The sequence below is a fragment of the Equus asinus genome, chromosome 2 (assembly GCF_041296235.1).
Source record: "Equus asinus isolate D_3611 breed Donkey chromosome 2, EquAss-T2T_v2, whole genome shotgun sequence".
Classification (NCBI taxonomy): Eukaryota; Metazoa; Chordata; class Mammalia; order Perissodactyla; family Equidae; genus Equus; species Equus asinus.
This window is the reverse complement of record NC_091791.1, coordinates 100,388,235-100,407,609: the sequence shown is the minus strand read 5'-3', so window position 1 is coordinate 100,407,609 and position 19,375 is coordinate 100,388,235. Positions and strand designations below refer to the sequence as shown.

The following is a 19,375-nucleotide window of genomic DNA, read 5'->3' as shown; positions in this document are numbered from 1 at the left end:
GGTATCTAGGCTTCGGGTGGGTATATCCTCTTGACCTCACGAATCAGTCATCTTTTGCAGAGAGAAGTGCCTGGAAGCCATCCAGAAGTGTTTTCTAAGTTCACGTCCCAGGTCAGGGCAATACTGCAAGCAATGAGAATTTCTCAAGTGCTGGCCACTGTGCTAAGCTCTAGGCCTAGGGTAATAGACTAATGAGGGACACAAGTAAATAGAAAAGTACAACACAATGATGTGTTAGATGATAGAGATGAGCACAGGGTGCTTCTAAATATGGATTTATATAGTCTGTTTTCTATACCTATAATTCTGCCTTTTCCACAAGATCATATAAATTGAATCAAATATAGCATGTAGTTTTTTCTATCTGATATCTTTCACTAAGCATAATGCGTTTGAGTTTCATCCATGTTGTGTATATCAGTAGTTTGTAATTTTTTATTGCTGAGTAGTATTCCATTGTATGGATGTACCATAGTTCATGATTTTCATATGAAGCGTAAGTCTTAATTTTTCTTGTGTAAGTATGTAAGAACAGGATGGCTGAATCATGTGTTAGGTGTATGTTCAACTTTGTGAGAGACAGCCAAATTGTTTTCCAAAGTCACTGTACTAGTTTGTATTCCCACTGAATATGAGATGTGAATGTGTGGGAGTTTATCTGTTCACCTATTGATAAACATTTGGGTTGTTCGAGTTTGTAACTCCTAACAAATAAAGCTGTAATGAATGTTCATGTCCCGGTTTATGTATGGACATATGTTTTCTGTTCCCTTCCATCACCGCTAGCTGTAGAAGGACTGGTTATTGTGGTTGGTGTATGTTTAACTTTTTAAGAAACTGTCAAACTGTCTTCCAAACCGATTGTACTGTTTCACTTTCCCAAAGTGGCTGGAAGAGTTCCAGTTTCCCCACATTCCCGAAAACGCTTGGCAGGGTCTATCTCCTCAACATTAGGCATTCTAATACGTGTAGTGGTGTCTCACTGTGATTTTAATAAGGACGTCGAACGTCTTTTCATGTGCCCATTTGCCATCTGTATATCTTCTTTGGTTAAGTGTCTGTGCAAACCTTTTGCCCGTTTTAAAAAATTGGGTCGTTTCTTCTCTTATTACTGAGTTTTAAGAGTTTTTGAAATATTCTGGACACGAGCACTTTATCATATATATGACCTGCAAATATTTTCTCCCAGTTTGTGGACTACCTTTTATTCTCTTAACAGTGTCTTCTGAAGCACCTAAGTTTGTTTTTGAAAGGTTTAAATTATCCACTTATTCTTTTGTAGATTCTACTTTAATGTCATATCTGGGAAGTCTTTGTCTAACGAAAGATTGTGAAGGTTTTCTCCTAGGTTTTCTTCTAGAAGTTTTGTGGTTTTAAATTTTATGTTGAGGTTTATGATATACTTTGAGTTAATTTTTGTATATGATGCAAGGTATGTGTCAGAGTTCATTTTTTTCCATATGGATATCTAATTGATGCAGCATTATTTATTGAAAGGCCTATGCTTTTTCCACTGAATTATCTTTGCACCTTTGTCAAAAATAATCTGTCTATATATGTATGGGTCTAATTCTGTACTCCCTCTTTGGTTTCATTGATCTCTTTATCGATTTTGACGCCAATACCACACTGTCTTGATTACTATGGCTAATACCACACTGTCTTGATTACTATGGCTTCATAATAAGTCTTGAAATAGGTGGCATAAGTCTCCTAATTCTGTCCTCCTTTTTCTAAGTTATTTTGGCTATTCTAAGTACTTTGCATTTCCATAGGAAGTGTAAAATCAGCTTCTTAGTTTCTAAAACCTAAAAAATGCCAGGTGGGATTGTCACCGGGATTGTGTTCACTTTATAAAGCAATTTGGGGAGAATTGACGTCTTAACAAAATTGAGTCGTCTGTCCTATGAATAAGGTATTTCTGTCCATTTATTTAGGTCTTTTATTTCTCTCAGCAATATTTTACAGCTTTCACTTGTGTACATCTTTTGTCAGATTTATCCCTAAGAATTTCGTATTATTGAGACTGTTTTGAATAGTATTTTTTAATTTCAATTTTTGGTTGTTTGTTGCCAGTATATAGAAATAATAGGTTTTTGTATATTGAACTTGTATCGTGCAATCTTGCTAACCTCATTTATAGGTTCTAGTAGATGTTTTTGTGGACTCCATCAGGTTTCCTATATAAATATGATGTTATCTGGGAATAAGGACAGCTTTACATCTTCCTTTCCAATCTGGATAAAACAGGTCTATCACCCCAAAAAACTCCCTGATGCTACCCTTTTAAATAACACCCCCCCCCCCCCCGCCTATAACTCCTGGCAACTGCTGATCTGTTTCCCATTACTTGTTTTGTATTTTCAAGAATGCCATATAAAGGGAATCATACTGCACATAAATTTTAAGACTGGTTTCTTCCACTCAGCATAATGCCTTTGAGATTCATCCATGTTTTTGTATGTATCAGTAGTTTTTTCCTTTTTAATGACTGAGTAGTATTCCTTTATATGGCTATACCACAGTTGGTTTATCCATTCACCTGGTGAAGGACATTTAGATTGTTTCCAATTTTTGCCAATTATTAACAGGGCTGCTGTACACACTTGTGTGCAGGCTTTTGTGTGAACATAAGTTTTCATACTTCTAGAGTAGACACTCAGGCGTGGTATGGCTGGGTCATATGGTAAGTGTCTGTTTAAATTCATAAAACACTACCAAATCCTTTTGCAGAGGGTGCTATCGTTTTGCATTCCCAACAGCAATGCATGAGAGTCCAGTTGCTCTGCATGCTCACCAGTGCTGTTACTGGCTCTTAATACCGGCCCTGATATCCGTTCCCCTATGATGAACCCAGCATATATGGGGTTAAAAACTGAAAGTACATGTTCCTAGTTTCCTGCTTCTTTAGTTACACTCATGTGTAAGTATGTGTTTAACCTTTAACTTCTGATTGCCTGAGCTTTACAACCAAATAGACGTTACAAATTGTTAAAGCCCAGATGGCCTCAAGCTGGGCTCCCACGAAAGTTGTGGCTAATCATGGGAACTCGAAGTTCTTTTACAGAGAAACTAATGTCCAGAGAATATCAAGCAACCGAAGCTTCCTGGAGTCTACCATCCACCATGGAGATAAACAGCCAAGGACGTCCATCTGTGGAATCCTTTGTCTCCCCGCCTTTGGAAGCAGTCCCAAACGCAGGCTGATGGGAAAACACTGACCAAGAAGGCCACAGCCCCCTCCCCTATCCCAAACCCTAAATAAAAATCCCTACCCCTTTCTTAATGGGGAGCTAGCAGTTGTTGAGGCACTAGCCCTTGCTTCACTCCTTCTGCCTGGCAAAGACCGTAAAGCCTTTCCTTTCCACTCAAGGCTCTGTCCTTGTTATTTGGATTGGCATTGGGTTCAGGGCCCGAACCTTCGGTTACAGTCCTTCCTATTTTCAGTATATTTTTTTTTATTTTAGCCATTCTAATAGGTTTGTAGTAGTGATCCATAATTTATTAAGAAATGTTATTTTCCTAATGTTTTGAGGTTTTTGTATATTTCTAAATATCTTTCTGTTATTGATTTCTAAAATAATTCTGTGTGGTCAGAGAACATACTTTGTATGACTTGAGTACTTTTAAATTTATTAAGATTTGGTTTATGTAGCCCAGAATATGGTTTGTCTTGATAGGTGTTTTATGTGTACTTAAAGAATTTGTCTCCTGCTGTTGTTGGGTAGAATGTTCTGTGACTGTCAATCAGATCAAATTAGTTAATGGTGTTCAAGTTTTCTGTATCCTTGCTGATCTTTCTGTCTATATATTCTATAAACTATTGAGAGAGGGTATTGAAATATGTGACTATAATTGTGGATTTATCCATTCCTCATAGAAATTCTCTCACTTTTGCCTCATATATTTTGAAGCTCTGTTATTAGGTTCATAGATATTTAGGACTCTTATGTCTTCCTGATGAATTGACCTGCTTATTATTATGAAACAAAGCTCTTTATCCCAAGTAATATTCTTTGATCTGAAATATGCTTCATCTGATATTAATATCGCCACTCCAGCTTCCTTTTAATTAGTGTTAGCATGGTAAATCTATTTCTATTCTTTTAACTGTGTCTTTGTATTTAAAGTGGATTTTTTGTAGGCAGCATATATTGTCCTTCTCTTTTATCTAATCTGACAATTTCTGCTTTTTGATTGGAGTGTTTAGACTACATTTGATATGATTATTGATATGGTTAGGTTTTGCAGTATGTTTTGTTTGTCTCATCAGTTTTTTGCTCTTTTTCTTCTCTTTTTAATTGGGTATTTTGATGATTCCATTTTATCTCCTTTGTTGGCTTATTAGCTATAACTCCCAGTTTTATTGCTTTTGCAGCTGCTTTAGGGTGTATAAGTATGCATGTTTAACTTATCAGTCTACCTTCAAGTGATGTTAGTTTCCTTCTGTTTCTCGCCTCCTAGCCTTTATGCTGTTTGTGCTGTTATGGTCATATATCTCTCTTCTACATATGCTATTAACCCCCCCACTACATTATTATTATTTTTGCTTAAACATTTTAAATATCTTTCAAAGAGATGTAAATAATAAGAGAAAGCCTTTTATATTTACCTACATAGCTATCATCTAGTGCTTTTCATTCCTTTGTGTAGATTCATATTTCTCTCTGATACCATTTTTCTTCTGCCTGAAGGTCTTTCTTTAACATTATTTCTTGTAATCCTGGTCTGCTGCTGATGAATTCTTTGTTTTTGTATTAGTTTTTGTTTTGTATTTTGCCTTCATTTATTGAAAGATATTTTTTCTGGGTATAGAGTTCTTGATTGTTGTTTCTTTCCATACCTTGAAGCTGTTGCTCTGCTGTCGTCTTGCGTGCACTGTTTCCTTTGGGAAATCTGCTGTCATCCTTTACTTTGTTCCTCTGTACATGTCTTTTTTCCTCTGGCTGCTTTTCAGGTTTTGTCTTTTTTTTTTTTCTTTTTGGGTTTTGCCATATCTTTCTTTTTTTTTTTTAATTTTTATTTTTTTCGGATGTACATCATATTTCAAATTCTGTATACTTTACATCATGTTCACCACCCGAACACTAGTTATAGTGCATCCCCTCACATGTGACCCTAATCACCCCTTTTGCCCTCCCCCCTCCCCCCTTCCCCAATGGTAACCACCAGTCCAATCTCCAATGCTATGTGTTTTGGGTTTTTTGTGTCGTTTTTATCTTCTCCTTGTGAGTGAGATCATATGGTATTTGACTTTCTCCCTCTGACTTATTTCACTCAGCATAATACCCTCAAGGTCCATCCATGTTGTCACAAATGGCCGGATTTCATCATTTCTTATGGCTGAGTAGTAGTCCATCATGTGTAAATACCACATCTTCTTTATCCATTTGTCCCTTTATCCATTTGGCACCTAGGTTGCTTCCAAGTCTTGGCTATTGTGTATAATGCTGCAATGAACATAGGGGTGCAAGTATCTTTATGCCTTTGTGTTTTCAAGTTCTTTGGATAAATACCCAGCAGTGGAATAGCTGGATCATATGATAGATCTAGCCTTCATTTTCTGAGGATACTCCAAACTGCTTTCCATAGTGGCTGCACCAGTTTGCACTGCCACCAGGGAAATGCAAATCAAAACTACAATGAGGTATCACCTCACTCCGGTCAGAATGGCTATAATTAACAAGACAGGAAACAACAAATGTTGGAGAGGGTGTGGAGAGAAGGGAACCCTTGTTCACTGCAGGTTTTGTCTTAATCATTAGCTTTGAGCGATTTGATCATGATGTGCCTTGGTATAGACTTATTCATGTTTTCTTTGCTTAGGATTTATTTTTCTTCTTGGATCTGTGGGTTTATAGTTTCATCAAGTTTAGAAAGTTTTTGTCCATTATTTCTACAATTTCTTTTTGGTCTCTTCCCTCCTCTGGGGATTTCAATCACTCTTATATTAGGCTACTTCAAGTTATCCCATACCTCACTCTCTTCATTTTTTTTCCTCTTTGTTTCATTTTGTTTCTATTGCTGTGACTTCAAATTCACTTATCTTTTTTTCTGCCCATCTAATTTGTTTTGCTCTGAAATCTTGTTATTAATCTAATCCAGTGTATTTTTCATCTCAGACATTGTATTTTTCATCTCTAAAACTTCAATTTGGGTTCTTTTCTATCTTCCGCATTTCTACTTAACATATTCAGCATTTCCTCTTGCTTTTTGAACATGTGGAATATATTCATATCTGTTTTGTCTATTAATTCCAATATCTGTTTTGATTATGAGTCAGCTTCAATTGATTGATTTTTCTCTTTATTATGGCTTATATTTTCTTGCCTCTCTGTGTGCCAGGTAATATTTTTATTGGATCCCAGGCATTGTGAATTCTACTCCTTTGGATGCTGGATATTTTTGTATTCTTATAAGTGTTCTTGAGCTTTGTTCTGGCATGCAGTTAAGTTACTTAGTAATAGTTTGATTTTCTAATTTATAGGATTTGATGGGTGATACCCGAGCTACATCTATTCTAGGGCTAATTTTTCCCACTCGGCGAGACTCTTAGTACTCTACTCAATGTTTGTGAATCTTGAGGTTTTCCATTGTTACTGGGGGAAACGGATTATTCCTGGACCTGTGTGAGTTCAGGTGACTGTTCCCTCTAATTATTCCAGGTAGTTCTTTCCTCTCAGACTGAGACTCAGCTCGTCACCTCTCACTCATGCACTGGAAACATCACAGGTGTGCTCTGGCGGGTGAGAGATGACGACGGCAGCAGGGCCTTTATAAGACTGCCATGGCCCCAGGCGCATCCTCTACTATGTTAAGCGTCTTAAAATGTACCCTGTGTTCTACATTAAATGCCTTTTTTAAACTGTAACATTTGAAAGTCTTATTTTATAATTTGTACAGTTTTTTTATTGAGATCATAATAGTTTACCTCAATGTGAGATTTCAGTTGTACATTATTTCTTCATTGTCACCACATTAAGTGCTCCCCTTCACCCCTGTGCCCACCCCCAGCCCCCTTCCTCTGGTAACCACTGAACTGTTTTCTTTGTCTATGTGTTTGTTCATATTCCACATATGAGTGAAATCACCTGGTGTTTGTCTTTCTCAGTCTGGCTTATTTCGCTTAGCATAATTCCCTCCAGGTCCATCCGTGTTGTTGCAAATGGGATGAATTTGTCTTTTTTTACAGCTGAGTAGTATTCCGTTGTATATATACCACATCTTCTTTATCCAGTCATCAGTCAATGGGCACTTGGATAGTTTCCATGTCTTGGCTATTGTGAATAGTGCTGCAATGAACATGGGTGCATATGTTACTTTGAATTGCTGATTTCAAGTTGTTTGAGTAGATACCCCATAGTGGGATAGCTGGGTGTATGGTAGTTTTTAGTTTTTCGAGGAATCTCCATACTGTTTTCCATGTGGCTGCACTAGTTTGCATTCCCACCAGCAGTGTATGAGGGTTCCCTTATTCCACACCCTCTCCAACATTTGTTATTTTTAGTCTTAGTGATTATAGCCATTTTAACAGGCATAAGGTGAAATCTTAGTGTAGTTTTGATTTGCATTTCCCTGATGATTAGTGATGATGAACATCTTTTCATGTGTTTATTGGCCATTTGTATACCTTCTTTGCAAAAATGTCTGTTCATATCCTCTGCCCACTTTTTGATCAGGCTATTTGTTTTTTTATTGTTCAGTTGTTTAAGTTCCTTATATATTATGGAGATTAACCCCTTGTCAGATATCTGATTTGCAAATATTTTCTCCCAATTGGTGGGTTGTCTCTTTGTTTTGATTCTAGTTTCTTTTGCCTTGTAGAAGCTCTTTAGTCTGATGAATTCCCACTTGTTTATTTTTTCTTTTGTTTCTCTTTTCTGAGGAGACATGGTATTTGAAAAGGTCCTTTTTAGTTCGATGTCAAAGAGCATACTACCTATATTATCTTTCAGGAGTTTTATCGTTTCAGGGCTTATCTTCAAGTCTTTGATCCATTTTGAGTGTATTTTTGTGTATGGCATGAGATAGTGGTCTACCTTCATTCTTTTGCATGTGGCTGTCCAGTTTTCCCAGCACCATTTATGGAAGAGACTATTTTTTCTCCATTGTATGTTCTTGGCACCTTTGACAAAGATTAGCTGTCCGCAGATGTGTGATTTTATTTCTGGGCCTTCAGTTCTGTTCCATTGATCTCTGTGCCTGTTGTTGTACCAGTGCCATGCCATTTTGATCACTATGGCTTTGTAGTATATTTTGAAGTTGGGGATTGTGATGCCTCCAGCTTTGTTCTTTTTTCTCAGGATTGCCTTAGCAATTCGGGGTCTTTGGTTGCCCCATATGAATTTTAGGATTCTTTGTTCTATTTCCATGAAGAATGTCATTGGGATTCTGATTGGGATTGCATTGAATCTGTAGATTGCTTTGGGTAGTATGGACATTTTAACTATGTTTATTCTTCCAATCCATGTGCATGGAATCTCTTTCCATCTCTTTATGTCATTATCACTTTCTTTCAATAATGTCTTATAGCTTTCATTGTATAAGTCCTTCACCTCCTTGGTTAAATTTATTCCTAGGTACTTTATTCTTTTAGTTGCGATTGTAATTTTTGTACAGTTTTGAGTTTTATAAGGTACAGATTACTTGTTCTTTTCTTATAGACTTAAACTTTATGTACGCATACAGAGTGGAGCTGATAAGTTGTAAATATTTTTGTAAATATTTAATTATTTTGATTTTGTGGGCTTTTTTTTCAGTCAGGTTCTTTTTTTTCCCAAGTCTCAGACTTTTCTGTAGGCCCTTGAAAAACCCCATAGGCTCTGGGCAGTGAGCCTACAGAACTGCTGGGCGGCAGTAGTGGGAATAGAAAGAAGGAACAAATTAGACAGCAAGGAGTGGAAGTGCGTGAACGGCATCAGACTGGAGGTGATGGAGAGGGAAGGGGAGAAGTCGTAGCTCATACCCAGCGGGCTTGAGCACAGCCATCTGCAGACACGGAAGAACAGGAGACGGCATACATTGCTGGAGAGAGAGTGAATTCTATTTGGGACAGAAAGACAGCCACTCTTTTTTTTTTTTGAGGAAGATTAGCCCTGAGTTAAATCCATGCCGATCTTCCTCTACTTTCTATGTGGGACGCCTGCCGTAGCATGGCTTGACATGCAGTGTGTAGGTCTGCACCCGGGATACAAACCGGTGAACCCCGGGCTGCTGAAGCAGAATGTGCAAACTTAACCGCTGTGCCACTGGCCAGCCCTGCCACTCTCTTATTAGGAGGTGAAGAAAGGCACACAGATGCCAAATCCCTATCCTTCCATCATAGTACACATCATCATGGGCTGGTCTGGAGGATGTGAATAGTCAATACCTGGCTCTGCCGATGTCCTTACTAGTCTGAAGAGTGTATCTCAGTAATGCGGAAACAATCCTGGGATCAGTAAGGAAAGTGCCAGTCTCCAGAGTAGACGGTCCGCATAGGCTATTGTGGGAAAGAGGATGATGTGCTGTCTTCTGGTAACGTCCCCTTTTTCTCAAGGTACCTTTGCTTACTTCCTTATCAGCTTTCCAGAATTTCATAGAAATTCCCAGTGCCACCTTCTGTGATGTCATCCCCCAAAGGAAGTCAAGCCCAGAAAACAAGACTGCCCAGTTTTACACGAAAGGTGCCGCTGGAGGTGCCATCCCCAACAGAGAAGGACTGGTCTAAGGATGATGAAGAGGATTATGTCTTCAAGGATCCGGATGAGGAGCTGGATTCCCTGCCTCAGCCTTATCGCATGATCAACAAGCTGGTGAACCTTCTGTTTGACCGGTCGTGGGAAGTTATCGAGGAGAGGGACGCACTGAGGAAATCTGAGCTCAGCCGCATCCGGCCCACAGTCTACCCTCCAGTTGTGGAAAGCAAGGTACGGAGCAGCTGACCCGGAGTCCCTGTTTCTCACTTTAGGGTTAATATGTGAAAACACCTGGTCCAGGGAGTCATTCCTACCGGGAACCTTCATTCAGTAAGACAGACACAGTTTTAAAAGATTACAGGTGTGCTGATGTTGGTTAAAATGGATCTAGTGATTGCCTGGGGAAATGGGTGTTCTGGTTAATTGAAGATTATACAGAAAGTCGTTTATATTCTGTTGTTATTTAACAGTCTTTCTGAAGGTATTAATCATGCTCGATGGTTGGGAATATGCCAGTGCCTCAGCCATAGCTCCTCCCACAGTGTTCCAGGTTAATAAAGTACAGGGAATGGGGCCGCTGGTCCACTCGTCACCGGGCTTGTAGTCGTGCTTAGTGTTGTGAACGTGCATTTATCCTCAACTTCTTTGTTTTCTCTGGCCCCTTTCCCGTAAGTGGAATGCTGTGACTTTCTCAATGCTTGGGCAACATAATTAGATGAGCACCATGTCTGGGGATGATCTTATATCTAGGAAGGGCCCACATCCCTCTTTGAAAAGTTAGCTCATGTTACTTGCAGATGGCGACAGCTGGAAATCGTTCCTTTTTTTCTTTGTTTTTGTTTTCTCAGCTCAACAAAATGCCAAATTGTATGGCGATTTCCCAAGACTACGTGTTTATTGGAGGAGCCAGAGGATTCTCCATCCATAGTCTGTTCAATGCTAAACAAATATACGTTTGGGAGAAACTTAAGGTTGATGTCACTTCCATCTGCGCCACAGATTTGGGGAGTGAAATACTTATTGCTCCTGTGGACGAAATAGGTACATGTTCTTCATCTTCCTTTTTCAGCTTCATTAACAAGCAACTGTGGACGTTGCTCAATTTCATCTCCTTTCCAGAAATGAGCAGGGCCAGGCATGGTCATGTGGTGGTAACTAACACCTACAGGACAATGTGGCGTGCCAGGCACTTTTCTGACATTTCACATATATTGGCCCATTGAACCCTCACAACAGCCCTGGGAGGTAGGTGTAATTTATTATCCATGTCTCTCAGAAGAGGCAACTGAGGCAGGGAGGTTCAGTAACTTATGTGAGCTAACACAGGAAGTAAGTGGCACCAGCACGATTGAACCGGGCAGCGTGGCCCCAGAGTCCCACACCCTTCGCGCCTGCAGCAGTCCTGCCGCTCACGTGAACCTCAGCCTGAGCTGAGGATGAACCAGGCCCCCAACAGGACTACAGTATAGAGAGCTATAGACAGTGTCCTGGAGGACGCTTTCTGCAGGGGGCTGACCTGACCAGATTGGCATTTTAGGAAGGGCACACTGGTTAGGAGTTTAAAAAGTCAAAAGGCAGAGAGAGCAGGAAGAACTATTGTATTCATTAAGGAGAGAAATTATGAAGGTCTGAACCAAGGCAAGGGGCTATTGAAATGAAAAGGGAAATTGGATTATGCTGATGGAAGGTGTTAACATTAGGGGAAGTGGGTGAAGGAAGGAGCGAGCTCCTTATACTGTTCTTGCAACTTATCTGTAAGTCTCAAGTTAGTTCAAAATAAAAAGCTTTAAAAATGAAAAGGAAAATATAATGGAAAAACTTGGTGAGTGATGGAACGTGCGTGGGGTGGGGAGTGGGCAGATGTGTGAGGGGGAGGTGAAGGGAAATGGCTCCCTCCTGCCGTAGTTGATGGGGTGGATGATGGTGCCGTTGCTTGATAGCGGTTACAGGAGAATCTGGCTCTGGGTCTGTGAGTTGAGGAGTTCGATTTGAGCACGCTCAGCTTTCAGGCGTTGGGAGTGGGAATGTTGAAGCTCAGGAGAAGTTTGGTCTGAAGATAGGATTGCATTTGTCACTCTGCATTATATCTAATTGGTTTCACGTCTGTGTGATGCTCTGTGGTGAATTTCAAGGCAGAGATGGCCTTGGTGGTCCCTAGCACATTTGTGGGCATGGAGCAGAGTCAGAGTTCCACCCACGGTGGGCCAGATGCCTCGACAAGGTCTGTACTGTGGGAGTAGAACAAGTTCTGAGTGTGCGGGAGGCACCTAAAGAAAGAGGCAAGAAGGCATGGGGGATGATGATCATATACGAAGCCCTTAGGTGAAATGGGAATTAGAGTGATGTATATTAATATACAACAAAATTAACTGCATGAGGAGCTTATTGGGGGTTGAGAGGCGAGGCACATGGAACGGTGAGATGTGGTTCTTTCCCTCAAGGAATCTATGAACTCGCTGAGAGGAGTAAAACACACTCACAGGAAGCAGTTGGATGACAGTGCGGGGCAGTGCAGGATGCTGCACTGAAACAGGGAGACAGAAACCAAGCAGTGGATCGCTGGGGGCCCAAGTCCTTACGGAGGCTTCCAGGAGAAGGGACGGGGCCAGGCAGGCGGAGAGGACCCAGGAGGGAGCAGAGCTTGAACCCTTCAAGTGAGAGGTGGAGCAAGGCGGGCATACTAAGCTCATCCTGGCAGTGGAGGGGCCAGGGAGGAGGCCTGAGAAGGCATGAGCTTTCGACGATCATTTCAGAAAGTCAAATAGAACATTCTAGTGCTTCTTTGGTTTGCTGGTCTGTCTTACATTCTCACTTAGTTTTCTGTTTCAGGCATCGTTAGACTGTTCTATCTTTATAAGGATGGTCTTTGCCTCATCAAAGCCATCAACGAAGTGGTAAGTTCCTGTTCTTTCACCCATAGCTGGGCCAAAAGCTACAGCAAATCGAGTTTACTTCTAATCGGGAGGTGGTGACAGCTGTCCTAGAGTGGAAAGAAATAGATTCCCTGGTCAGGGAGCCTCCTCCAGAATGTCCAGTTACAAGATCCCCCACCGTCAGCGGGCACGTACTCAGCGCCTTGGATTTGTACACCCTTTTGTTGAGAGAAGACAATTGCTGAGGAGCTCCAGGCCAGACTGAGCACCAGACCAGCATATCTAGTAACTACTTACAAGTCCCTGAATTTTCCAGGCTGCTTCACACCCTGTTCCCTGGCCCGTGCTGTTCCCTCTGCTTGGAGTGCCCTCCTTGCCTCCTTGCTTACTGTGTGTACCTCTTCAATTTCCCTCGTTCCCTTAGTTTCCTTCAAGACCAGCTCCATCTCTCCCTTGCTGAGATGCATTCCCTCATATACCCAAGGGAGAGCCCTCTCTCCCTCCTCTGTGCCACCCCCACATAGAACAGCATTTCTGTCACACTGTTTCCTCCACCCTCCATGCTGACTTGTTTGTATGACTGCTGCTTCTCCTGGACGTAAGCATCCCGAGGGCAGGGGACGTGTCTTACTCACCTGTGTGTCCCTTGTTCCTAGCACACTGTAGGTTGTCAGCAAGTATTTTTGTTTGTTTGTTTTGGGTTTTTTTGAGGAAGATTAGCCCTAAGCGAACAACTGCTGCCAATCCTCCTCTTTTTTCTGAGGAAGACTGGCCCTGAACTAACATCTGTGCCCTTCTTCCTTCACTTTATATGTGGGATGCCTACCACAGCATGGCTTGCCAAGCAGTGCCATGTCTGCACCCGGGATCCAATCCGGCGAACCCCTGGCCACTGAAGCAGAACATGCCAACTTAACTGCTGTGACACTGGGCCTGCCCCCAGCAAGTGTTTTTTGAATCAATGGATCCAAAAAAAGAGAGAGAATTGCTCAGAGTAAATTTTGTTTTTTCCTAAGGAAGATTAACCCTGAGCTAACGTCTGTGCCAGTCTTCCTCTACTTTTTATGCAAATCGCCACCACAGCATGGCTGATGAGTGGTGTAGGTCTGCGCCCAGGATCCAAACCCACAAACCCAGGCCACCGAAGCAGAGCACGCCGAACGTAACCACTAGGCCACAGGGCCAGCCCCAGAGAAGATTTTTACTTGCAGTTTGTCTTGTAAAAAGTACTGTTCTTGGGCACCAAAGCAGTTCAGTGGGGGAAAGGAAGTATTTTCAACAAATGATGCTGGACTGCTAGGTAAACAAGTGGAGGAGGAAATGAACCACACCCCTACTTCACCCCATATACAAACACTGATTGGATATGGATTATAAACCTGAATGTAAAGGCTAAAATGTCATCCTTCCAGAAGAAAACACAGGAAAATATTTTTGCAACCTTGGCACAGGCAAAGATTTCTTAGGACATGAAAAGTGCTAACCATAAAAGAAAAAATTGATATTGGACTTCATCAGAATTAAAAACTTCTTATTCCTCACACCATATACAAAAATTAACTCAAAATGTATTATATGCTTATATGTAAAATTTAAAACTATAAAACTTCTAGAAGAAACCATAGGAGAAAATCTTTGTAACCTTGGGTTAGGCAAAGATTTTTTAGCTCCACTATCAAAAGCACAGTCCATATAAGAAAAAATTGATAAATTGGACTTCATCAAAATTTAAAACTTCTGTTCTATAAAAGACACTGTGAAAAGAATAAAAAGACAAGTGATAGACTGGGAGAAAAGAATTGTAAATCACCTATCTGATAAAGGACTTGTATCCAGAATATGTAAAGAACTCTCAAAACTCAAACTCAAAAATAAGGAAATAAACAACCCAGTTTTTTAAATGGGCAAAGGATTTTAAAAGAAAGATAGGTCACCAAAGAAGTTATATGGAAGGCAAATAAGATGCTCAACATCATTAGTCGTTAGGGAAATGCAAGTCAAAGTCACAATGAGCAACCACTACACATGTATTAGAATGCCTAAAATTAAACAGACCGACCACACCAAGTGCTGGCAGAGGTGCGCCACAATGGGACGCTCATACACTGCTGTGGTGAAGTAGAACTGTACGACTGTTCTGGCAGTTTTTTAAAAAGTTAAACATACACCTGCCATATGATCCAGCCATTCCACTCCTAGGTGTTTACCCAGGAGAAATGAAAGCACATCCCTATACAAAGACTCGCACATGAATGTTCATAATAGCTTTATTTGTAATAGCCAAAACCCAGAAACCACCCAAATGTCCATTAACAGGTGAATGGATAGGCACACTGTGGGATGTCCACACAACGGGATGCTGCTCAGCAGTGAAAGGAGCAAACTATCAATGCGCGTAACCACAGGGATAAATCTCAAAACGACTGTGCTGCGTGAAAGAAGTCAGACAAAAAAGGATACATACTGTGTGACTCCATTTATATAAGGTTCTAGAAAATACAAACTAATCTAGTGACAGAAAACATGAATTTTTGCCTAGGGTCGGGTGGGAGAAAGGTGGAGGGAAGGATTACCAAGGGGCAGGAGGAAACTTTTGGGGGTGATGGATATGTTCAATATCTTGATGTGGTGATGGTTTCAAGGGCTGTCCTTATGTCAAAAACATATCAAATTCTACACTTTGTGCAGTTTATTATATGTTATTATGCCTCTGATAAAGCTGTTACAAAAATTAAAACTTTTGCTCATCAAAAGATGTTATTAAAGTTCAATCGGTAGCAGGAGTTGAAAGCAGACCCCAGAGAACCTTGCGCAACCCCACCGGCGCCCAGCCTAGTGACCCTCACACCCAAGAAGGAGCTGCAGCTGTCACGCCAGCCCCAGTCACCATGACCACAATTCTGAGCAGTGAGGCAGAGACCCAGCAGCGGCCTCTGCACTGCCCACCCCTGTACCACCCACCACAGCACAGGGAGTAGTGGCACCCACTGGTGGGGACAAGCCGGGCATGGCAGTGACAGTTTAGGGAACAGTCAAATGGTTCCATGTGAAGAACAGATACGGTTTCATCAACAGGAAGGACACCAAGGAAGACGTATTTGGACAGCAGAGTGCCATAAAGAATAACCCCAGGAAGGCCTTTGCGGCGTGGGAGACGGACAGACGGTAGAGTGGATGTTGTTGAAGGAGAAATGGGTGCAGAGGCAGCAGATGGCACAGGCCTAGTGGAGTTCCATGCGAGGCAGTAAGTCTGCAGCAGGCCCGAACCATTGTGAAAGTGTCCACATCCACACCATTACCAGCAGAATTCCACCCTGGTGAGAGAGAGGGAAAGAACGAGGAGTCGGAGAGGGCCCCGAAGGCCAGGCCCCACAGCAGGTGACGGGGCCCACCTGCCAGAGTGCAGAGACCCTGCGGGCACCCACCACAGCATGTCAGTCGTTCTGTGCAGGGAGAAGGGATGGAGGGAGCTGACAGGCAGAGTACAGAACCAGGTAGACCAAGGAGACAGAGTCTGTATCGGAAGACAGGCCCTCCTCCCCAATGAGAGCCCAGAGAGCACAGCGGGGAGAGGAGGAGGAAAACCAAGGAGATGAGACCTGAGGTCAGCAGCCACCTAGCACCAGTACCCTGCAACTTCTAGTGCCGCTGCAAACACCTGCAAAACCTAGCCTTGAGACAGCAGAAGGACAAAAGCAGCCGAGAGTTCGGCTGAGAATTCGTCAGCTTCCGAGGCTGAGCAGGGCTGGGCTGAGCGAACATCGGTTTGCCACCTGTACCATCACCTGGTTTGAGAAATGACTATGAAATTCCAGCAATAAAAAGTGAGCAAAAGATTGGAGCTGAAGACCTTCCTTGCCTGGTTTTTTGACCATGGACTCAATAACTAGAAATATTGGCATTATCTATGCAGCATCTGGTTTTTATTTTTACCTAAAGTTATCTCTTTTTGGTTTTTTTAAAAAGCCTGGTTTTTCTCAATGCACCTTTAAAGGTTTTTAAACTGTTTTATATCTGGCCAAGTTGAAATTTTTAAGAACCTCATTTTTTATTTTGGATAAAACATTACAGGGGCCAGCCTGATGTCGTAGTGGTTAAGTTCACAGGCTCCGCTTCTGCAGCCCGGGGTTCGTGTGTTCAGATCCCTGTGCCGATGTACACACCGCTCATCAAGCCACGCTGTGACGGCATCCCAGATACAAAGTAGAGGAAGACTGGCCCAGATGTTAGCTCACGGACAATCTTCCTCAAGCGAAAAGAGGAAGACAGACAACAGATGTTAGCTCAGGGACCATCTTCCTCACACACACAAAAGATTTTAAAAAAGATTACACTCAGTTTTTTTCAAAAAAGTCAACAAAATGCAAGCACTTGTTAATAAAGTTCTTTGTAATTATTATTATTATAAAGATACTATTAAGAAAACAGAAAAGCAAGCCACAGACAGACTAGATACCTGCAATGTATATATATAGCTTTTAAAATGTATCCAGAATATATAAAGAACTCCTAATCAATAATAAAAAGACAGCCCAATTAAAAAATAGGCAAAAGACTTGAACTGACATTTTACAAAAGAAGATATATGAACAACTAATTTTTAAAAGTACCCAATAACATTAGTAACAGAAAAAGGCAAATTAAAATCACGAGACATCACTACACTCTATTCTAATGCTTAAAATTGAAAAGACAGCACACCATCTACTGATGAGGGTGCGCAGCAACAGGGCCTTTCATACGTTGCTGGTGGAAGTGTCAGTGGTACACCCACTTTGAAAAACAGTATAGTAGTTTCTTATAGAGTTAAACCTATGACCCATCAATTTGACTCCTAGATATTTACCCAGGAGAAGTAAAAACATATATCCCCAAAAATATTTGTACAAGAATGTTCATAGAAGCTTTATTTATAATAATCAAAAACTAGAAACAATCAGAATGAATACAGATTTGTGGCATATTAATTCAATGGAATGCTATTTAGCAATAAAACGTAATGAACTAGTGATGCTCCCAACACAGTGGATAAAATTCAAAAACTTTGAGTTGAGTGAAAGAAGCCAGAATGTACAAAGAGTGCATTCTGTATGATGCCAATGATATGAAATTTAAGAGCAGGAAAAACTCATGTGTGTTGGTGAGGAAGATGAGCGCAGCGATTGCCTATAGAGGGTAGTTGACTGAAATAGGGCACTAGGATGCTTTCTAGGGCGATGGTAATGTCCTATACCTTGACTGTGTGTTAGTTACACAGGTGTATGCATTTGCCAGAACTCATCAAGATGTACATTTAATATCTGTGCCTTTAACTATTTAAATTTTATGTTTAAGAAACTCTCTAAAGACAATATATAGAGAATACATACCCCTCTGCTCATTTTATGAGACCAGCATAACTGTGATATCCAAATTGACAGGGACATTATACAGAACATAGTGTTAATGGGTTAGAACACACCAAAAATATTTTAAAAAATCATTAATTCATAATATAGATTTTTAAAGACTTCATTTTTACCTTTGCAAGTTGCTGGGGTAGAAACTCAGTATTCTGAAAACTGGTAAGGGAGAAAATCAAGAGTTTATCCTGACTTTCCTGTATAGGCTGTATTTCAGGGTAATCAAATAGTTGATGGTGGAAAGATCTTTATGGAAGAATTCTAACAAATGCAAAAGGAATGACGGAATTGGGCTATCTTAATTTTATAGCCATTTTGCAGAGTAATGGCCTAGGCAATGACCATCAATGGCTCATGGGGAGCGTTATCATTGATGAGCCAGGATGACAACACCTGTTCTCAATGTCAACCTTAACATGACTGCGAGAGAGAACAACCAGCTGTTATTAGCCTCCTGATGTGATGCAGGAGCGAGACACCGCCCCCCGTGGAGTATTGGTGCCCAAACAGTTGAACCTAAATCTAATCAAACCTCTAGACCTGATTACCAGTTTACAGGAAATACAGGGGACCTGGCAACGTGTTAAACAACACCGTGGGGATGAGATCAGTCCAACCCAGAATGTGAAAAAGTCCATAGGACAAAGGACCCAGTTTCTTCAACAGATAAATCGCAAAAAAGAAAGGCAAATGGGGGGACAGTTATAAACTAAAAGAGACTTAAGAGATACACTAACTAAATACAGTACCTGACTTCATTTGGATCCTGATTGAAGAAACCAATTGTGAAAAGATATTTCTGAGATTTATGAAACACTGAGGAAATTTGAAACAGACTGGATATTAAGTGGTATTAAGGAATTATTGTTAATCTTTTAGGCTTAATTAAATAAAATATTAATGAGGTTGGGAGGTAATAAACAAGATTTGTCATCTAGTGATACTTGCTGAAGTTGAGTAACGGACACATGGGTGTTCATTACACTGTTTTCTCTTTATGTTGTGTTTGAAATTTCTCCGACCACAAGTTGGTATTAAAATATGTAAATAAAAAATATTTAAAACTCGTTCTTAAGTAAATTGGGGGCTTACCAGCCTAACCAATCTAGCCACCTTATCTTGCTAGTCTTAGAGCTCCTTAAAGGTATAGCACAACCATTCACATTGAGTCTCTCTTACCTGGCCTGAAATTTGAGCAGGTTTCATACTAGGGTTAGAATCAGTCTCTACTTGCTATGGACTGAATGATTGTGTTCCCCCAGAATTCACGCGGAAATCCTAACCCTCAATATGATGGTGTGAGGAGGTGGGACCTTTGGGAGGTGAGCAGGTCACGAAGGCAGAGCCCTCATGAAAGAGATTAGTGCCCTAAGAAGAGGCCCCACAGAGCTCCCTTGAGCCTTCCATCATGGGAGGACACAGC

The 19,375-nt window shown here is 41.0% G+C and overlaps 1 protein-coding gene across 17 annotated transcripts in view; it reads left to right on the top strand.

Moving 5' to 3' along the window:
- The window catches only part of WDR93 (WD repeat domain 93), a 51,885-nt gene that overhangs the window by 1,276 nt on the left and 31,234 nt on the right, over positions 1 to 19,375 (top strand). For 14 of the 17 annotated variants that reach the window (XR_011497189.1, XR_011497188.1, XR_011497203.1 and 11 more), the window contains exons 2-4: positions 9,564 to 9,908; positions 10,526 to 10,718; positions 12,507 to 12,571. Coding sequence is in view for 12 of the 17 variants with exons in the window: in XM_014842572.3 (XP_014698058.2) it covers positions 9,606 to 9,908; positions 10,526 to 10,718; positions 12,507 to 12,571 (561 nt within the window). In the remaining 5 variants the exon portion in view is untranslated. Of the gene's footprint in view, positions 1 to 9,563; positions 9,909 to 10,525; positions 10,719 to 12,506; positions 12,572 to 19,375 lie in introns of those variants that run through there. The other 3 variants (XR_011497205.1, XM_070495257.1, XM_044761389.2) reach the window with 2 other exon arrangements.